The sequence below is a fragment of the Drosophila navojoa genome, chromosome 4 (genome assembly GCF_054131105.1).
Source record: "Drosophila navojoa isolate 15081-1374.11 chromosome 4, UAZ_NAV_1.0, whole genome shotgun sequence".
In the NCBI taxonomy this organism is placed as follows: domain Eukaryota; kingdom Metazoa; phylum Arthropoda; class Insecta; order Diptera; family Drosophilidae; genus Drosophila; species Drosophila navojoa.
In genome coordinates, this window is record NC_142892.1 from 13,530,022 (window position 1) to 13,550,848 (window position 20,827).

Sequence of the window (20,827 nt, forward strand, 5' to 3'; positions counted from 1 at the left end):
TCACGCATCTAAAACGATCCATTACGTTGCCCGCCCCCAGCGCTCCCCCTTTCCCTAGCTGGGTGGGACACCTTTTAGACAAAGTGTCTGCGCCCGAGAACCTTTCCATTCTATGCCAATGGAGCTGGTCAATAATTATGCAATACGCACACACTCACACGCACACAGACACACACGCACACACTTCATGTGTGTGTGTGCCCCGCAACCAGTTTGGCTTCGCTGTCGTCATACCGCACATATTCAAATAGCCCCAACTTGACTTTTGGCTGGGCTCAAGATGAGACCCGCTGCCACTGGCCCGCTCAGTCGACTACGAAACGCGCTCAGGCACGCAGCGCCCCCCTCGAAGAAGCCTCTGCTTGAGAATATCATTTGAAATTTAAATTTCATTTCAATTAATTTCGTCTCGATTCGGTTCGTGTTCTCTCGGCTCGACTCGGCTAAGGACTGTCTCGTTCTCAGACAATATAGAGCAGCATATATATATAGGGCGCCGAGCTCTGAGTTCTGTGTCAAAGCATCGCAAGATGTTGTCAGTGTCGCGCTCATTCTCGCTGCTGCTGCTCTGCCTGCTGCTGCTGCTGCAGCATGGCTTGGGCAGAGTCTTCGAGCGCTGCGAGCTGGCTGCCCTGCTGCAGCAGCGATACGGAATGCACGCTGCCCAGGCGGCCACGCTGGTGTGCATTGCCCAGCATTCGAGTGATCTGAATACGGCCGCCTTTGGCGGTGGCAGCGGACCGGGCGGCGGTTCGCACGGCATCTTCCAGATAAGCGACGTCTACTGGTGCTCGCCTCCGGGCCAGGGCGCTGGCTGTGGGCTGAGCTGTTCGCGTTTGCGCGACGACGACATTGCGGACGATATCGCGTGCGTGCGTAAAATCTATGCGGAGCATCAGCGCATCTCCGGAGATGGCTTCACCGCCTGGCAGGCGTACAATGCGTACTGTCGCCAGGATGCCGCTTCCTATGTGGCTGGCTGTGGCAACTCCAATGCTCTGCAGGTGGCTGCCTCCTATCAGCAGGCGCAGCACCCGCACCACCACCAGCAGCAGCAACAGCAACAGTTGCAGGTGAGCTATTATCATCAGCAACCGCTGCAGCATCAGCAGGCGCTGGCTCCAGCGCAGAAACAGGGCAAGATCTACAGCCGCTGTGAGCTGGCGCAGGAGCTGTTCTACCAGCACAAGCTGCCCATGCAGCAGATACCCACCTGGGTGTGCATAGCCCAGCACGAGTCCTCCTACAACACGGCGGCAGTGGGTCGCCTGAATGCCGATGGCAGTGCGGATCACGGCCTGTTCCAGATCAGCGATCTCTACTGGTGCACGCACGACCAGCGCGGCGGCAAGGGCTGCCATGCTGCCTGCAATCAGTTCCTGGACACCAGCATCGCGGACGATGTTCAGTGCATACGACGCATCTATCAGGAGCACACACAGATTTCGGGCGACGGATTCACTGCGTGGACTGTCTACAATCGGGACTGTCGCAACCAGCGCTACGAGCAGGTGGCCGCCTGCTTCGCCAAGCCGCCTCTAGTGGCGCCTGCCACGCATCCCAATGCCATTGCCGGAGGCAGCAAGGTCAGCTATGCCTATCCGTTTGCGCAGCCGCAGCTGCTGGCTCCTGCCACGACGCCGAATCCCTACTACAGGCCGACCCACAAGCAGATCACCTATCAAGCCGTACAGGCTGTGTCCAGTTATCAGAGCAATCCCTTCCTGCGCCCTCGCCTGCCCTCGCCCACGGCATACACTCAGTCGCATCCCAATCTAATTGGCAGTCCTGTTAAGTCGCATTTCGCAAGTGTTTATAGCACGCCAGCAACGAATCCTTTGCTCGCCTTCAAGCACCACACAACACCAAAACAACAAATACAGCAGCTACACTATTCATACCAACAACAACAACAACAACTACTACAACACTATTACACAACACCTAAGCGAGCTGGTAAAGTTTATAAACGCTGTGAATTGGCCCAAGAGTTGTATTTCTCACACAAGTTTCCAATGCAGGATTTAGCTACTTGGGTGTGCATCGCAGAGCATGAGTCCCGCCTGGATACGTCGGCGGTGGGGCGACTGAATGCGGACGGCAGCGCGGATCACGGTCTCTTCCAGATCAGCGATCTATACTGGTGCACGCATGGCGGGGGCGTCGGAGGCAAGGGCTGTCACATCGACTGCGATCGTCTACTGGACTCGGATATCTCAGATGATGTCAAGTGCATTCGGACCATACACGAGGAACATACGCGCATCTCTGGGGATGGCTTCACAGCCTGGGCGGTGTACAATCCACATTGCAGAGATCGTAGCCGAGCAGAGATTGCGAGCTGTTTCGAGCCGAGTGAGTTGGAAAAGGAGCCTGCAAAGCCCGTAAAACCAGCATATAATGAACTGGTACGGAAGCCTAAGCCCAAGGGCAAGATCTACAGTCGCTGTGAGTTGGCCAAGGAATTGTATCACAAGCACAAGGTGCCCATGCAAGAGATACCCACTTGGGTGTGCATAGCTCAGCATGAATCTTCCTTCAACACAGCTGCAGTGGGTCGACTTAATGCCGATGGCAGCGAAGATCATGGACTGTTCCAGATTAGCGATCTCTACTGGTGCACACATGGCGAGGGCGGTGGCAAGGCCTGCCACATTGAATGCGATCGTTTGCTGGACTCTGATATTACGGATGATGTGCAATGCATTCGCACTATACACGAGGAGCACACGCGCATATCGGGCGATGGCTTCAACGCTTGGACCGTATACAATGGTCACTGTAGAAACCAAAACTTGGCACAGCTGAGTGATTGCTTTACAGGCAATGAGATTTCCGAGGCGCAGAAGCCCAATCACTATGCGAAGCCACCGAAGACGCCTGTCCCGCAGCATCAGGCTGTTGTAAAGATCGCAGCTAATCATGACTATGGCGCAAATCCATTTCTACAACGTCTGAGCGCAGCACCGACTGCCAGGCCTGCAACAGCCAAGCCCACAACCGCCAAGCCTGTAAAGCCTCCAGTCCATGTTGCTGTAGTGCCCAATCATCCATTTGGCTCGAATCCCTTCTTGCAGTTACTCAAACCTCAGCAGCAACCCGCAGTAGTCAAGCCCGTAGCTCGGCCTGTTGCATTTAGTGGGCAAACAGCTGTATCGAAGACCGAATATAGTCATAATCCCTTTCTAAAACCTTATAATAAACCCTCAACTAGTACTACTCAAACCTCAGTTGCGAATAAGCAAACCATTCAATCTAAACCATCCTCAGCTGTATCAAATACATTCTTGAGTCTTGTTAATAAGCCAGAAGCCGACAAACACAAAATATCCACCACTTCTAAGCCTGTCAAGGCTACGCATCATCCTTATATAAGTAGCGATATCTTTCGACACGAGATTATTAAATTTACGGCCACGTCGTCAGCAGCGACGACAGGTCTGCAACAGTCAAGCACAAAAACAACAGCGATCACAACAAAGCCATCAACAACACACAAAACAACAGCTCACTCCACAACAACCACTATTCGACCCCACACAACAACAGCTCGTCCATTTACCACAATTAGGCCAGCTACTACTTTAAAAGTGACAACTCGTTCGCCAACATCCCGGATACCGACAACAACAGCACGTTCGATAACAACAACACGCCGTGTCACAACAACTAAAGCAGCGAGACATACTACCTCCAAGTCCACAACTCCACATACAACTGCAAAGCCCACAGCTCGTATAACTACAGCCAGATCCACAACGCGAGGCACAACACGAGCTACAACTCGTCCCACGACGCGAGCCACAACGAGGACCACAGCTCGTCCTACAACTAGAGCTACAACGCGTTCCACAACTCGTTCCACGTCTCGACCCACAGCGATAGCCTTAACACGAACCACAGCGAGGACTACTGTTCGGCCCACAACAAGAGCTACAACTCTTTCTACGCCTCGACCCACAAGTCGAACCACAGTGCCAGCCCCAACACGAACCACAGCGAGAACTACAGCTCGGCCTACAACCAGAGCTACAACTCGTCCCACAACTCGAACTACAACCAGGCCTACAACTCGTCCCACAACTCGACCTACAACCAGAGCTACAACTCGTACCACAACTCGTACCACAGCGAGGACTACAGCACGTCCTACAACCAGAACCACAACGAGATCCACGACAACAATAAATCCTGCAACGCGCTCGACGACACGTTTCACGACAGCAAGACCAACCGTGCGCCCAACAACTACAAGATCCACAACACTTTCTACAAAAGCAAGCCACCCTACACGTTCTACAAGTCGCACCACACGTTCCACAACACGCTCTACAACACCACGGCCCACAACACGTTCCACGACGAGAATTACAACACATTCCACAACAGCGAGGCCCACACTACGCTCTACAACAACCTGGCATCCATTTGCAGCAACGCCAACAACAGCTACAGCTCGCCCCAGTCTGAGGACGTCTACCACCTATAGAACCACAACGCGTCCACCGACAACAGCTCGCCCAAGCACCACCATCGTCCCATCGACCACGCCACGACCTTATTTGTTTACCTCAACGAAATCACACACAACCACGTCAACTCGTCGCCCCGCAAGCACTGTGAGGAGTGGTACCACAAAAGATCCATTTGACCATCCATTCTTTGCGAAATTTAAAGCCCAATTCGATGCATTTCGTACGCCGCCATCAACTGTCAGTAAGCCCACCGCGACGTCCAGTTTGACCAACCAATCCAAATTTACTGCCAGCCCGAACTATGCCAAATTTCAGGAAAACAGTGCCAAGGTGGGAGCTAAAACGGTATATGAATACAATTTTGGCCAGAATCGAACAACGACTACGACACGGCCCTACTCGACCAAAACCAGAACAGATCTAAGTTTGAGCAACAAGAATTAGATTTACGGTAGGGTAACTTGTAAATATTGTGTATAATGCGGCTAGTTAGGTTTGTAAATGACAAAATACTCATAAATTATTAATCTTAAGATACATATGTAATTATGATTTAGACAATAAAACTGAAAATAAAATACAAAGAAATGTACTCAAAAATTATTTAAACCAGTCTGAAGACCTGCTGACTAGTTGATGCTTAACGCTGCCAACAACATCGGCCACGACATTAAGTGGATGTTTTTGATTAATTTCATTAACTTGTTTTTGGTCGGGTGTTAGCCTTGTTAACATAAACAGCAACAAAGGCATATACACACGTCAACAATGGCGAATGGCGAGAGACAACAAGTTGTTGTGCATTTCAATTTAAATTTTAATTAATTATTCTTCTTTCAGAATCTTTATGTTCTGTATTTAACTTGACTCCATTCTATTATGATGTCAAAAGTTATTTTAAAATCGATAGTGCCATATTATATTCCCGCCCACATGTCTGGTCTTCTACAGCCCTTATTATCGTTGTGGCGGTTACCGATTGCGAGCACCGTAAATTCGATATGTTGCACTTTATTAACTAAACATTTAGCGCAAATGTGATGTTACAATTTTACATTCCTTAATTAACAATACCCAATATACACAATTAATTGTAAATTATCTATATTAAATATGACGACTGAAATCTGTTTAGTATTTTGACCATAATTTTTTCATTCGTAATTTTTTGTTTGCAGAAGCTGGTCACACTTCTGTAAAAACTAATCTGCTTTCGGTGGACGGTTCGTAAACATTCATTTGTTGATTTTCGGCAATAAAACACAACGTTTAACGTTTAAAATGCGCTCCAGTGAACCAAGTTCAAATGCAAAATGAATTGAAGTGAGTGCCTTTGTCAAATAAGCCACAAATTTTCAAAAACTACTGCAGCCTGTACCAATCAACACCAACATCACTAGCCAGCCGCCAGAAGATAGCAACAGTCAGCAAACGCCCTACTTAGCAACAAATTGCATGCTACACTACATTTTTGAAAATTCTTCATCCCTCATATATTATATTTGTTAAAAAAAAAAAAAACTACGTGTAATAGGTCAAATATTGATACACGAAAATGCGTCGGCAGAACGTGAGAGAATTCCAGGACAGAGAATGACAATTTTTTAATTTGCGTGAAGTCGGCTGTGCGCAATTTGTAACTCGCGTGAAGCTGGCTGCCCCTAACTATCCACTCTCTTGAAGTTGGCCGTACGCAGTTTTTGACTCGCTTCAGAAAAGCTGTACTTATTTTAAGCTGGCAGTGCCTCTGTTTTAAGCGACATCTAGCGGCAGAACATAACGTTTTCAGCGTTGCCTTTTGTCTCGCACTTTTATCGACGTCTGTGCCCCTTGCGCGTTTACTGTCGTTTTGCACGCGCATTCGTGAAAATGGCGGCGTTGTCGCTCGGTCGCTGCCAAATTTTTTGTACATCCAAAATAATCAAAATAAAGCGACAATAAATACAGTGCTAAACAAACTGTCTGTGCCAGAGGCCGCGTGCGCGCGTGTGTGTGAAAATACAATAAAAGAAAAACATTCTGGCCAACAAAAAGAAAATATTTAACATTAATCAGCTAGCGACAAGGAGTTAACGTCGTCGTCGTCGCCAGCGCATCAGCAGCAGCAGCCGCGTGAATAAGCGAGTGCGATTGCAAGAGCGAGCGCTTTTCTGCGGTTGGCGTTTGTCAACGGAGCACCCAAAGGCTTTGGCCAAGGTGAATACGAATATAATTATGCTAAATTAGCATCGCATCGTCTCGTTTGTCGGCTTTCACCTGCGTCCCACACCCGCGGCCCGTCTCTTGCCTAGCAAACATCTGCGGCTCTTTCAAGCGAAAGGAGAAAGAAAAGAAAAAAATCCACGCACTCGCGTTTTATGACCCACAGGTATAACTATGCCACAGCCAGGTAGTGGAAGCAGCTGCAGCCCCGCGAGAGTGTAAAAACGATAATAATAACTTATGTGTAGGTTTTCCGCTATAAATACTAAAGTGAATTAAAATTTGCATTGCAGTTCGCATCGGTCGGCTACGCAGCATGCGAGTATTAGACAGGAGCCGTAATATCCACATCAATAATAATAATAACAATATGGCACAGACGCACAGTTGATCAAGAAACCAGGCGGCTAAAGAACGTCACAAGCAGAAGAGAATCTGGGAAAAAGGGCCGTGTCCATTTCCGGCTCTTCAAGCGCCAACGATTCAAAAACCGAAACCGCCACCGCCACCGCAAAGGTCCCGCAATGAATAGCAGCCAAACGGCGCCGCCGGCCACATCGACTGCCGGCAATCGTATCACCTTCACCACCCAGCCACTGCCCAACGGCACCATCAATATAGGTGGGCCAGGAGGCGGGGGTGTTGGATCGACGATCATCTCAACCGCACAGCTGCCAAATACGACGACGATCAAAACCATAACAGCAGGCATTGGAGGACATGGGGTGCCCGGTCTGTCGCAAGTGCAACATCAGGTGCATCAGCAATCACATCAGCATCAGCAGCAACAGCAGCAGCATTCGCAATCAGTAGGTGCCACCCAAACACAAACCTTAGTTATTAAATCCAATCACCATGCTGTCACCCTGCCGGCGGGTCTAGTATCAAGTGCACCAGCAGGAATCGTAACAATGACCAAGACCATCAATCAGGTATCCACCATCAAGCTAAACTCCCAACGTACTCGTCTTCTAGTGAGGCGATAGTAGCGCCAGATTCTGATGCAATTCATTTCGCATCTCTTTGCCTGCGTCCAATGGTTATTCCTGTTCCACACACACATATACTCATCCTCACTTTCCAGACTCTCTTCAATCCCTTTTGTTTCCTACTGGACACGATTAGCGTGCCCAATTAAACTGTGATACTTGGAACGTCCAGTAGTGAACAGTGAACTATCGGTATAATGAACGCACGTACTAAATGATTAGGCGCTAAATTCAATTTGTAAGATAATGTGGATAACAATTGGGAAATTTTTAAAATTATATTACAAAATCATGAAAAGAAAGCTTCTTTGTGGTTAATTAGGCCTTTGTATTGACTGTTCACTGTATTCAAAAATTATAAATATTATATATATTTGTTGCGAACCAACTTCCTGTTTATCATTATTTATTACAAAAAAGAAAAATCTATTTTTCTCTCAAACTGAAATTTCACAAATTGTGAATGCTCTGTTCATTGTCATACCAAGAGTAAAAGTTTCCTGCTCCACACTCTATGCTTTTAATTAAAACCCAAATTATGTATTATTTGTAGAGTTGCTCTCTGAACAAATCGCTTTTGAAACGGTCGCTTCTTTGTAGTAAAACTGTAGACGACTTTCGAATTGGCCAGCACATATATATTAAATAATATTCTCATCTCATAATTTTTAGTAGGCAATCTCATATGTTCCATCTAAATTTTAAATGTATTTGATACACACACATTCTTCCATGCACATTTGTTTGACTGTGATCCGTGAAAGAATGAACTGTGACTCACTGCGTGACTGGACGCAACCTCTCTGATCTGCTGCATGTTGTAGTCAAAACATAACAAAAAAAATCCAAAATGAACTCTATCAAAGCTTTTGTATGCCGCCTATAGAAACTCAAATATCTGAAATGTATATTGCAATTGTTGTTCTAATCCTTGCTCCATCCACAGACCGGGCAGCCGCTGCTTAACTCTATGCTGCCTGCCGGCGTGGTGGTCGGCATGCGTCCGCAGGCGCCGACGCAGCAGCAGCCAAAGAATATGCCCGCAAATTCGCTCAGTCGTGTCGTCATCAGCAACTCTCACATGGGTGGCGTTAGGCCACAGAGTCCATCGGTAAGTGTGCACACTGAATGTTAAATAGAAGAATGCGTGTATTTGTAAGTTTTGTTGTTGTGGTGGGCTCTTCTCTACTAATCCACAAGGCTCCCTAATACAGCGCACACTCTCATGCACCCAAATATCCCTCCCAAACCAAACACTCACACACACACACATACACATCTGTACATATACATGCATTTATATCAGCGGGTACCCCTTGTACTTGAACTTTTCTCTGTCTATTCTCTCTATTTATCTCTCTATTTTAGATAACTTTAGGCCCACTTAATACAGTACAAACGCCTGCACTGTTAGTGAAAACGGATAATGGATTTCAGTTGTTGCGCGTGGGCACGGCCACATCGACGGGCCCGCCGACGATGACACAGACCATATCTAACACCAGCAACAACAACAACAACAGCAGCAACAACAACAATAATAATAATAACAACAACACCACAACAACAACCACAAATCATCCCATAACCACACAGATACGTCTGCAAACTGTGCCGGCTGCAGCTGTAAGTAGATATCATGGCCAATCGTCATCACAACAACAGCAACAACAACAACAACAGCAACAAACGCAGCTGCAGCAACAGCAACAACAGCAACAGCATCAAACAACAACACAAGCATCCTCGCAAGCAACTACTGCCAGCACTAGCATTGCACTGCGCAAAACGATTGTCCGTACATCATCCACAATCCTCCCATCCAGCAATAATAATATTAATAATATCACCACCAATACCACCACCACAACCACTACCAACAACAACAACAACAAACCCGCTACTAACTTGCATCAGCAGCAACAACAGCAGAAGCTACAGCTGCAAATGAAGCAGCAGCAACAGGCACAGCAGCAACATAAGCAACAGCAGCAGCAGCAACAGGCCTCTGCCAGTGCCAACAGCGCAGCCGCCGCGGCAGCCGCTGCTGCAGCGGCAAATGTCGCAGCCACAATTAAGATCAAGCAAAACGTAAAAATCAAAGCCTCACTTGTATTGAAATGAGAATTCTCATATTCTCAATATTTTTCAATTTGCTCTATATATACTTATGTATTCTCTAAAACGCCTCTCTCTTGTCTGTTTATGCATTTGATCTGTTTTTTAACGCTACGCTTCAGTTTTCGATTTTGTTTAGACTTTCGGCTAAACTTCGAGCACTCGACTGTTCGATTGTTCGCCAAACTTTTTCGATTTTCATTTCAACATATCTTATACAATATATAAATATGAATATAAATATATAATAATCGTACTTTTGCTCAGTTTTGCATGCTGCGTTGTAACTGTCTGTGTAATTGACTTTGACGTATTCTTTTGATTTAGTTTTTTATACGCTGCGAAAATGCGTTGCTGTTCGTAAAAACAATCATCGAACTCTATTATATCATTTAGGAAATAAGCAGCATAGTTATCATGAACAAGGCATCAGAGGTTATACGGGCTTCGCAGGGGCGTGTGTGTTATTTACCACCAACAAATTAATAGATTTTTCTAAATCTATTTTGTAATTACTTGAACAATTTAAGAATATTTTTTGGCGTTAACTGATGTGGTATTTCCTTATTAATCACATGACCTCAATAACTGACCCGAACACTACTTGCACTCATTCCACACACACGCACACACTCCCACTAATAGGAGCCCGTAGCCCATGAGCGCCTGCATAAGAATCATTGAACTATTTTCTCGTTTTAACTTACCGCTTATCGCTCTTAATTTGCACTGACTGCTCATAGTATGTTGGATTGATTGATTGTTAATCTGTAATATTTGTTTCAACCACAGTCGATGACCAGCACCACCGCCTCCAGCAACATAATTGTCAACTCGGTGGCCAGCAGCAATGCGCACAGTTTCAGCAGCTCGTCACATCCGCCACAGTTGGCGCAGTTGCAGCAGCATACGCCGCATTTGCCCCAAGTAACGCAGATCCAAACGATACCAGCCGTACAGCCGCATTCGCAGGCAAACAATGTCCAAGCGTCATCGACAGCGAATGTGACGTCAACGGCGAATACGAACTCAACAACAACGTCAACGGCAGCGCAGGGCAATACCAAAGAAAAGTGTCGCAAGTTTTTAGCCAATTTAATTGAATTGTCGACACGCGAACCGAAGCCGGTGGAGAAAAATGTACGCACGCTCATCCAGGAGCTGGTCAATGCGAATGTGGAGCCAGAGGAGTTTTGTGATCGCCTGGAGCGTTTGCTCAACGCCAGTCCACAGCCGTGCCTCATTGGGTTTCTTAAGGTAAGTAATCCGTCAATCAACTTGATTCTTTGCTTTAGCTAATTTGCTGTACCATCTACAGAAAAGTCTGCCACTGCTGCGCCAGGCGCTCTACACCAAGGAACTGGTCATTGAGGGCATCAAACCGCCTCCGCAACAAGTGCTGGGATTGGCCGGACTTCCGCCGCAGCTTCCGGTAAACATCCCTAATGTTCATATAATCAATCAAATATCAATGATCCAACATAATCTCTTGACAGAAAATACAAGCGCAAATCCGTCCGATTGGACTCAGCCAGACAACAACCATTGGACAGACGCAGGTGCGAATGATAACACCAAACTCACTAAACACGCCGAGGCCGACGATAGGTCATACGACTATATCGAAGCAGCCGCCAAACATTCGATTGCCCACAACGCCGCGGCTGGCCATACGGGGTCAAATGCCCTCGCTGCCAATGTCCGCGCAGGCGGTAAGCATAGAGATTAATTGTGTTCTTGGCTGAACCTAGTATGCTCATCAGCACTTCTCACACCTTCACAGAACATTGTACAGATACGCGGACCGCATAACGCACAGCTGCAGCGAACGGGTGCGGTTCAAATACGCGCCACATCTCGTCCGCCAAACAGTACGCCCACGAACAAAGTCACTGCCGTCAAGGTTGGCCAGACACAGATCAAGGCCATAACGCCCAGTTTGCATCCGCCCTCGCTGGCGGCCATATCATCAAACAGTGGACCACCGCCAACGCCGACGTTATCAGTGCTATCGACGATAAATTCGGCATCGACAACGTCGTTGCCGGTGCCTTCGCTGCCCACAGTACTTCTGCCGCCGGAGGCATTGAGGGCACGCGAGCAGATGCAAAATTCGCTGCATCACAACAACAACAATCACTTTGAGCCAAAGCTGGTGGAGATTAAGGCACCGCAGCTGCCGCATATGGAACGTATCAATGCCTCGCTGACTCCCATTTCGGCCAAAACACTGCCGCGTAGTGCGTTGCCCGTGGCCAACAAGTCAGTAAGTAAAAAGAAAAGGGATACAGTGGACCGAGATGGCAAGGATGAGAAGGCGAATAGCGGCAGTGGGATGGCAGGATCAACAGCGGCCGCAGCCGCCAATTCATTTTTCCAACAGAGCTCTATGTCATCGTCCATGTATGGCGATGATGATATCAACGATGTTGCCGCCATGGGCGGTGTTAATCTGGCCGAGGAATCGCAACGCATTCTTGGATGTACCGAAAATATTGGCACACAGATCAGATCCTGCAAGGACGAGGTGTTTCTCAACCTTCCAGCTTTGCAGGCGCGAATACGCGCGATAACGGCGGAGCGCGGCTTAGAGGAACCTTCGCAAGATGTGGCAGTGCTCATTTCGCATGCATGCCAGGAGCGGCTTAAGAATATTGTGGAGAAGTTGGCTGTGATAGCGGACCACCGCATTGATGTCATAAAGGTGAGATAGGATTTTCACTGCTCGCCCATACAGCTCTCAATAAATGTATTCACTTCACAGTTGGATCCACGATATGAGCCCGCGAAGGATGTGCGCGGTCAAATCAAGTTTCTAGAGGAGTTAGACAAGGCTGAACAAAAGCGACACGAGGAGCTGGAGCGAGAGATGCTGTTGCGAGCGGCTAAGTCTAGAACCCGTGTCGAAGATCCTGAGCAGGCAAAAATGAAGGCGAGGGTAAGATCGAGTGATCAATTAAATTACTCTGCCATTCTCTAACATACTTCTCTTCATCCAGGCAAAAGAAATGCAGCGAGCGGAAATGGAGGAGCTGAGGCAGCGCGACGCAAATTTAACGGCTTTGCAGGCAATCGGACCACGGAAAAAACTCAAACTGGATAGCGATGCGGCCGGTGTGGGCGTGGTGAGTAACATCAGCTTACCAGCGACCATTCCATTGCTTACTCAACAAACTTGGCGTCTGCTCTACACACACAGGGTTCCAGTGGCAGCGGCTTGATGAGCAACACGGGTACAGCGACTACAACGTTAAGGCCGCGCATCAAGCGTGTCAATCTGCGTGACATGCTCTTCTTCATGGAGCAGGAGCGAGAGTTTTGTCGCAGCACGATGCTGTTCAAGACTTACCTCAAGTGATTGCTGCTGGCGCCGCTGTTGTTTACACACCTACGCACCTACAAGAGTTCACCTGCGCCTGTCCCTACTCCAACTCCAACTCCAACTCCCGCTCCAGCTCCATTTCCAGCTATAATTGTTCTATTAGCGCCTAGCAGCTGCGTTCTTCAATTTGCAATATTATTTAGCTGTCACATTTAATTGCGTCGTCCCTTTGTTGTTTTAGTTAGGCGCCCTATTTCAATACATATGCGTAGAAATACCAACTAAATTGTAATTAAAAAATTTTAAATCTGATGACAATTCGTTTTCCAATTAAATAGCCAGCAGCACTCAAACCAAACCAATCCAAAAAAAAAGAGAGAAGCAAAAAAACCAACACAAAGCAAAAGCAAAACTCAACGTGCAGTCAGCCAACGTATGATTTTGTAATTTTTAACACAATTAATTGCATTAATTGCATTGACGGCCTTATCTAAACGATATACATATAAATAATATGATTAAATTGTGTAGCTTAGTTTGTTAAACGAAATCGAGCGTAAATTATAGGCTTAAGTTAGATTGCGGCATTCGAGTCCGAGGAACATAAAATGGTTTATAAAACCATCATGGCATATAAGCGAATAAAAAAGAAAGAGGAAGAGAGAATACAATTATAAACAAAAGGAGAAATATCCACATAAAGCATACATTGAACTAGTTGTAGTTGTTTAAACAAATTGATGTAATTTTAATTAGATTATGTATAAAACAATTACCAGAAACAAACGATAACAGAACACATTTGTAAAAAGTCCAGACTAAGTTTTCAATAGTTTAACTAGGTAAACGCAACGTAATTAACAAATTTACGGCAAAGAACTAAACCCCGAACGTAGTTTTAGGCACTAAAAATATGTTTTTTTTATATATTAGTGGCGCGTTCGTTCAACCAAATCGGAATCATCAATAAAAATGACAAAACTAATAAAACTTCTGACTTCCCATTTGCAATGGGTACAGGGTATGAAAATCGATGGATTATGTGCATACTGTAATATTTTGTTCAATTGAAAACACTTGCACCAGCCACAAAATAGTTCAATTTTATACAAAAGAAAGAATGAAAAACAAAAAAACAAAATTGTAAATTACATTGAAATCGGACTAAGTATATTAAATAAAAAAGCAAAACAAATTTAAATTCTGTGTGTGTTACAATATGATTATGCAAAAAGGTAATAGAAACCGGCAAAACCACAGACGTAAACAGCGCATAGTTTAGTAGTCATATAACTAAATATATTATTATATACATCTATAAATATATACATACATATTATGTTTTACAATTAATAAATACAACAAACCTATTGTATGTATAAACTAAGTTCAAAATGAGAAAAACTAAAAAAAAAAAAAAATCAACAACAAAACAAAACACAACAAAAAAATAAAACAAACTTAAAAAAACCTAAACATTATTGCCGAAAATTAATCATGGATGTTGGACGTTGAGAATGTGTAACGGTATCTCAGTTAATTAGCTAGTTAATTCATTAAATTGTATGTAGATAAATTTACCAATTTTTTTATTACTATATTTTGTATTCATTTAATTAATATATTATTATTATTATTATTATCATTAACACATAATAAAACCAAATGGACATTTGGACCCAAATTATTTGCCCACTGTTAGATGCCAAGGAATCGGAATTATCTTTTTCATTTTAAAATTTATTATACATTTTCAGTTCAAGTGGAAAGTCTTTAGTTAAGAATATAAAACATTGCTCTAGTTTTTACCATAGTTATAGCCATTAACTTTATTATTGTTTCATTCATTATTATCAACATTTGCAATTACCTACTGTGACGGCTAATTTGATCATACGTGTCTAAGTGATATCTTCCCTTCTTTTCTGTATACATTTAGTTTTGCTTTTCTGCATTTTTATTAAATTCTATGAATTTTAAGTGTAATTACGCCCCCGATGCGGCGGCGCCTGCTTCTTCATCAGCTCTGGCATACTTCAAATACTCCTTGATATCATAATCAAACAGATCAAAGTCGTATCTAAGGATGGAGAGAGAATCAATTAATACGGGCTCTGACTCAGTTCAGCTCCGTTAGGCATTGCGCTTACTGGTAATAGTTGTAGAGCTCCAGCATCTCTTGCTTGGTCAGCTGGGAATAGAACTGCTGCTGCAGCTCCTGGGTCTTTCTGCCTCCTTTGCCCATGTTGCGCCACACGGGCGCTATGACACGCTGGAGGCCAGTCTTTTCAATTAGATATAGTTGATCCTCTGCCAGCGACTCGAACTTCAATATCATATCGAACCGTATGAGGCAGGGCGTGCAAAACGATGTGGCCGAAACGAAGTGCATGTCTATGTAGTTGCCCCGCTTGACCTGATCGAGCAGCCAGTGCACAAACTCCGGAAACGAAGGGTACTTTGTGTTGCCCGCTCGTGAGACCAGCTTGGGCTGCAAGTAGCGAATGGAGAACATCAATTTTGGTTATATTTACTGGTATTCCACAACTGCTGTTACCTTCTTGCGATAGTTACGCACAATGCTGCGACCCAGTTTGTCGTGAAAGGAATAGGGCAGAGCGAATACGATCTTATCTCGATAGGCGCTCAGAAGTCTCTCAAAGGGATTTCTGGCTATGATAAACGTAGTCGAATCATTCTGCGCCTCACGTAACTGCAATGCGAATTTATGAATGTAGAAAGCTTTATATTTCATCGAAAACTGTCTCACCTCTTGCAGAGTTACGCGTGGATAACGCTCCCTGGCCAAATTGAGCAGAATCTTCTTGGTCTTTAGCAAATAGTTGGGCGTGTAGCCAGCCAGCACATTGAAATTGAACATCCAGGACGAGGAGGCCGCCTTGAACACATTGCACCTGCAAGAACACACACACACGCACAAATTTAGACGGTACCACGTCAAAGCTCCGTCAAAGCTCCCTTACCATATAATATGATATTTTTTATTAACCAAAAATTCCCAAGTGTTGGGCGTGTGCCAGGTATCCTGGCCTATAATAAAAATATAAATATATCTTAGCCGTAAATTGTTTTAGCCGTGTCTACTCACCCACCACATCCAGCCCGAACTCCGAACACTTTTCCTTCAGTCTATTGAGTCGCGCCTCCATGCGCTGCATATAAAATTTATATGAATATAACAGTTAAGCAATGCATATTAAGGTATGGCCATAGGGGTATTGCTAACGGCACCTACCACGGACATTTCCTGCATCTCCTCCGGGGAAAGCGACTGTATCGCATACTCGGGTATGAGCGAGAGGCCTGTTTCATTGTTGATCTGCGTGGAAATAGTTGGGAGTGTGTGAATAAATGAGGCATTGATGAGGCGCCGGCAGCAAACACTTAATGACTATACAAGCAAATACAATTCTTTTTTTTTCGGAGGGAAACCCGTGGGGGTAATATGCCCGGCCCAGAAAGAACTGCCAATCATTCATTCATTCATTTGGGCATGGCGAACAGATGAGGCTAAGGAATTTCAATGTGCTCTTCTTTTCTTTTATAATGCACCCATAAATTAAACGCTTGAGTTTTGTTGTGTTTACTTTGTCATTAAGAGTGTGAGAGTGTAGAGGTGTGTCTGTGTCTCACTGTGTTTGTGTGTGTGTGTTAGATATTTACTTTATCAACATAGCGCCACTTATTCTTAGTCTTGCCCGTTGCCACCACGGTTAGTTCCTTGTTTTTGTTCTTGTTCAGCAGCAGGACAGGATAACGAAATGTTTGACCCGCTGGCTGGATTTGCTTTGCCCGCTTTGACTGTGGTGGCTGCTGATGCTGCTGCTGCTGCTGTTGCCGCTGTTGTTGCTGCTGCAGCTGTTTCACAAAAGCCAAAAAAAAAGCATTTGCATTTCACATTTACTATTTTAGTGAGGGTTACAGAAAGAACGGTAGGTTAAATGCAAACATGACGTGGCGTATGCGTAATATACAAGCGTTTTCGTTTCATGATTTCTCAGCAGAAAGCAGCCTAATATAAATGTATTAAAGCAGAGCCCAAGTGACACCAGCGATACCAGTGATAGCAGTGATACCAGTGACACCACTGGCACCACAGAGCGCACCACTGACTCATGTCATATGGCATGCCAGTGTCAAGGTGGCCTCAACGAACCCAATTAATATGCCAGTGGGCAGCTCTGTCAACTGGCATCATTATAAATCTAGATGATTGTTTAGCGGATAGACAAATGCTCGGCAGGCATTGTGGCTTGTGTAAGAATACCCTGTAGTAGTCGAATTGTTGCGGTTTATATTCAGTATTTACACTATTAAAAGCTGAATAGAGAACTATGCTAGCATATAACTTGGATTAATAACTGGAAAGCTATTTATGAAGAATATTACATGCATATTTATACAGTTTTGTTTTATAAATTATATTCTATATATATAATATTTCTTTTTAAATTATTTATATTTTGTACTACTCCAATAATTTGTTATAGTCTACTTTAAAGCGCAACTTAGCTAAAATAATGGCATATTGTTTATTACGAGGTATCTCAGAGTACATCATAGCGTAGTAGGTATAGCATTTTTATAGAATTTTGTTCGCAGCAAAAGTGGCGCTATGTGCATGACGTGAACTGTGGGAGGTTAATACGTATATACATATGGGAGATGTGATATGTGGGCGTGATGTGGGCAGCGTGTCACTTAAGCAGCAGTCGGTGCCTGGATGTGTGTGTGTGTGTGTGTAGGTGAATTTGGTGTGTTACGTGTTAGACGCTGTGCTTAATTATGCCTATGTAGAGCACAACACGGCGTATGCGTGTTTTATTTCATTTATTGCTTGTTTTTTTTTTTTTTTTTTTTGTTCATTTCTCTTTTTGGCTGCCTAAGCATTAAGTCACTTAAATTAGTGGGCAACTTTCCATTGATTTGTGCTTGCTTTGGTCCCAACCATCGATTTTCTGGCGGACATGTCTCGGACATGTCCTGACCAAGTGCTTGCTGCCAGCCAAGCAAAGCCAAGTCAAGCCAATTAAATTGCCAGTCCTAGCGAAAGTTTTGCAATGCAAATTGCCCAAGGACGTTGTGCGATTTTCTTTTCTTTTCCGTGGTATGAGGAGGTCGTCATAGTGTCTGGTGTGCGGCAAAGCAAAACCAGCTAAAAAGGGCGTACTAAAGCAGGCGTGTCATTTCGACATTCAAGTGTCAATTGGTAATTAGCAATGGGAAAAACGGCTCGTGGTTTATTATTAATAAATTCGCACTTTTTAAAATAGTTCCGCCCACTACCGCCCAGCTGCAACGAGGTGCTAAAATCTTAGATAAACAAACAAACAAATATATTGGAATTTAAATATCATACAATTGAAAATTGCTCATCTGTGGCGAATAGGTATATACATGTGTATTCAGCTATAGCTACAGCTGTATCTGGCACATAATAAATGTATATCTTAAATACCCTCGCACTATGAGGCCTAGCAGATGGCGTTTATACAAACATGTATACGTAGATCTTTTTGCATTTGTTATTAATTATGAATAGCCCAAGGAGATAATTACTGGGTATGCAAGTTTTTGTTTTACTCGTTTCTCTCTATGGCAGCTACTATATATGGAATGTTTTTTAGTAACGATCGATCGATTGCCGACAAATTGCTTGTTGTCAGGGGCAGCGCACTGCAAACGTTTTTACCACCAGCCGAATGCACAATATGTTTGCAGGGCACTTGGAAGTCAGCTAACAGGCAGCTACCAGCTAGCAACAACTACAAAGATACATTTCTATGTCCTTGGCCAAGTACTCAAACAACATTTGTGATACTACATACATACATATATGCTGTATACACTACAATACACATATACATATGTATATATATTTATTTATATGTATATGCATAAACTCTTTTTGCAGGCTTACTCACCTCGTATCCCTTAATCTTCTGCAGCTGCTCGTTCCACACCAAGTATATGAGTGATAAGGGCAGCAATACCAGCGATAAGGCCGTAAATATGAGCAAATATCGCCGAACGCGACAATTTGCGTAGCTCTTGTGAAATTTCATTTAAACACAAGGTTAAATGCATAGGAACTGTTTGTAGTTTAGTTAGCCACTAGCGCGTGCTTGCTCATGATGTTCCCGACTCTTATATTTCTCGAAGTCACATTTATTTTGATATATTTCGCTTAGCTATTGATGTACAACATTTCTAGTTATATTATATATACATGATTATATATATTTTTATAATATTTTTACTTTTTGGCTGTCGCTGCTACGCGACAAATATTTTTGCGTGCAGTTGGCGACAGTTTTTGTACAATTTGTTCATAGCCTTTTTATGCCAGCTCGATGATGTTGCTGTTGTTGCTCTAGCTAAATTTAGTTGTTGTGCTGTAGTATATATTCAGTAAAGATATATATGTATATGGTTAGTACGTGAATGTAACATGCCCAGCATAATTGATGACATATATATATATATATGTATGTATTTATATACATCGACTCAAATATATATGGTATATCAACTGCTGCTGTGCGAAATACTTCCGCCGTATTTATAGCTAAGCAAACAGTAAAAATTGTGTCACTGCAGCAGCAACAAATACGAATAACTGAATTTTCTGTGGGCTCCCTTTTGTTTGGGGGTGTCTTTTATGACTCTTTTTCCTCTTATGCCAGGCCACTCAGGCCAGTGCTGCTGCTGCTGCTGCTCTGGCTGCGGCTGCATGGAGTCAAGATGTCAATTATTGATTTTTACGACTCTAGTTGCGCGGAGAGGGAGTTTTTGTTATTTGGCCATGGCAGGTGCAATGCAATTGCCTAACATCGAGTAGAATTTATAGCTAAATTTTAATTCGTTTATAAGTCCAATAGCAAATATGCAATAATATTTAATGGGCGCGCTGCTTGCGCATTTTTTGCCAACTTTTTAGGCAATGCTCCAAGTTTGGTTTGGCATTTAAATAAAATTCATTCAAATTGGCGCACGACACTTATACACATACACGCGTTTGGAATACACAGCACACACACTCACACACACAGACTCGCACATGCAAACAATCAGAAGCACGCAAACAAAACAAATGTGGGCGCACGCGGCGTATGCGTAACATTATCAATTGCTGGCTTGCTCCGCTCGACTTTCGCCACTATTTGTTGTTGTGATTCGATTGTTTGCCAATTGAAAGACGCTCAATCAATATTAATTGAAGCAGCAACTGTGATTCTAAATGCGCCAAATGCAAAAGTGTATTTTTAAACTAAACACGGCAAAGCACTCGCAATTGGTGGGCGGCCGTGCGAAACTGTTGCGGCCTGCCAGAGGAACGGGTGGAAAGCGAAAGAGACAGAGAGCAGATGTGCCTTAGATTCGCGGAACAGTCAGCAAACATAACACACATAACATAGAACACAGAACACAGAACACAGAACACTGAGCACTGAGCAGAGCCACAAACAACGCACCGTTCCGAGCGACGCACATTTCACGAATGAATTCAAATACGAAATGAGCACAGGCTGCTAATGCCACTGTCGATTGCCCCGACCCCCCGACCACTGTCCCCTCACCCGGACGCCAGCTCAGTCGCCCAATCGACGCTCTCCCATCCGACTGTCAGTTTCAGTTTGAAAATTTTCAGTTTTCGCGCCGGCGTCGCTATGTGGCCGTTCATTGTTTGAGAGCGTTCC

The 20,827-nt window shown here is 44.4% G+C and overlaps 3 protein-coding genes across 13 annotated transcripts; 2 read left to right on the top strand and 1 right to left on the bottom strand.

Moving 5' to 3' along the window:
* Positions 1–128: 128 nt before the first annotated feature.
* LOC108650202 (uncharacterized) lies at positions 129–5,063 on the top strand. Its single transcript, XM_089259102.1, has one exon. The coding sequence runs from the start codon at positions 531–533 to the stop codon at positions 4,917–4,919; it is 4,389 nt and encodes a 1,462-aa protein (XP_089115228.1). The 5' UTR covers positions 129–530; the 3' UTR covers positions 4,920–5,063.
* A 572-nt stretch (positions 5,064–5,635) lies between these two features.
* Positions 5,636–13,418, top strand: Taf4 (TBP-associated factor 4). 9 transcript variants are annotated; one of them, XM_018101975.3, is made up of 11 exons: positions 5,636–5,798; positions 6,971–7,609; positions 8,613–8,777; positions 9,035–9,757; positions 10,577–11,041; positions 11,103–11,216; positions 11,281–11,496; positions 11,568–12,488; positions 12,549–12,722; positions 12,784–12,909; positions 12,984–13,418. In XM_018101975.3, the coding sequence occupies exons 2-11, from the start codon at positions 7,202–7,204 to the stop codon at positions 13,140–13,142; spliced, it is 3,471 nt and encodes a 1,156-aa protein (XP_017957464.1). In that variant the 5' UTR covers positions 5,636–5,798; positions 6,971–7,201; the 3' UTR covers positions 13,143–13,418. The 9 variants fall into 9 exon arrangements, with proteins under 9 accessions (XP_017957464.1, XP_017957463.1, XP_017957467.1 ...); XM_018101974.3 differs by lacking the exon at positions 5,636–5,798 and adding an exon at positions 5,806–6,671; XM_018101978.2 differs by lacking the exon at positions 5,636–5,798 and adding an exon at positions 5,807–6,671 and having other exon boundaries at positions 6,971–7,486.
* LOC108651998 (carbohydrate sulfotransferase 11) lies at positions 12,171–20,743 on the bottom strand. Of its 3 annotated transcripts, XM_018101985.3 has the most exons (10): positions 20,603–20,743; positions 19,052–19,522; positions 16,791–16,985; positions 16,363–16,446; positions 16,216–16,279; positions 16,091–16,157; positions 15,877–16,021; positions 15,664–15,819; positions 15,257–15,597; positions 12,171–15,186 (listed from the first exon to the last, which is right to left on the bottom strand). In XM_018101985.3, exons 2-10 carry the CDS (start codon positions 19,190–19,192, stop codon positions 15,093–15,095), a joined length of 1,287 nt encoding a protein of 428 aa, XP_017957474.1. In that variant the 5' UTR covers positions 19,193–19,522; positions 20,603–20,743; the 3' UTR covers positions 12,171–15,092. The 3 variants fall into 3 exon arrangements, with proteins under 3 accessions (XP_017957474.1, XP_017957475.1, XP_089116515.1); XM_018101986.3 differs by lacking the exon at positions 16,791–16,985; XM_089260389.1 differs by lacking the exon at positions 20,603–20,743 and having other exon boundaries at positions 16,791–16,987; positions 19,042–19,192.
* Between the last annotated feature and the right edge of the window lie 84 nt (positions 20,744–20,827).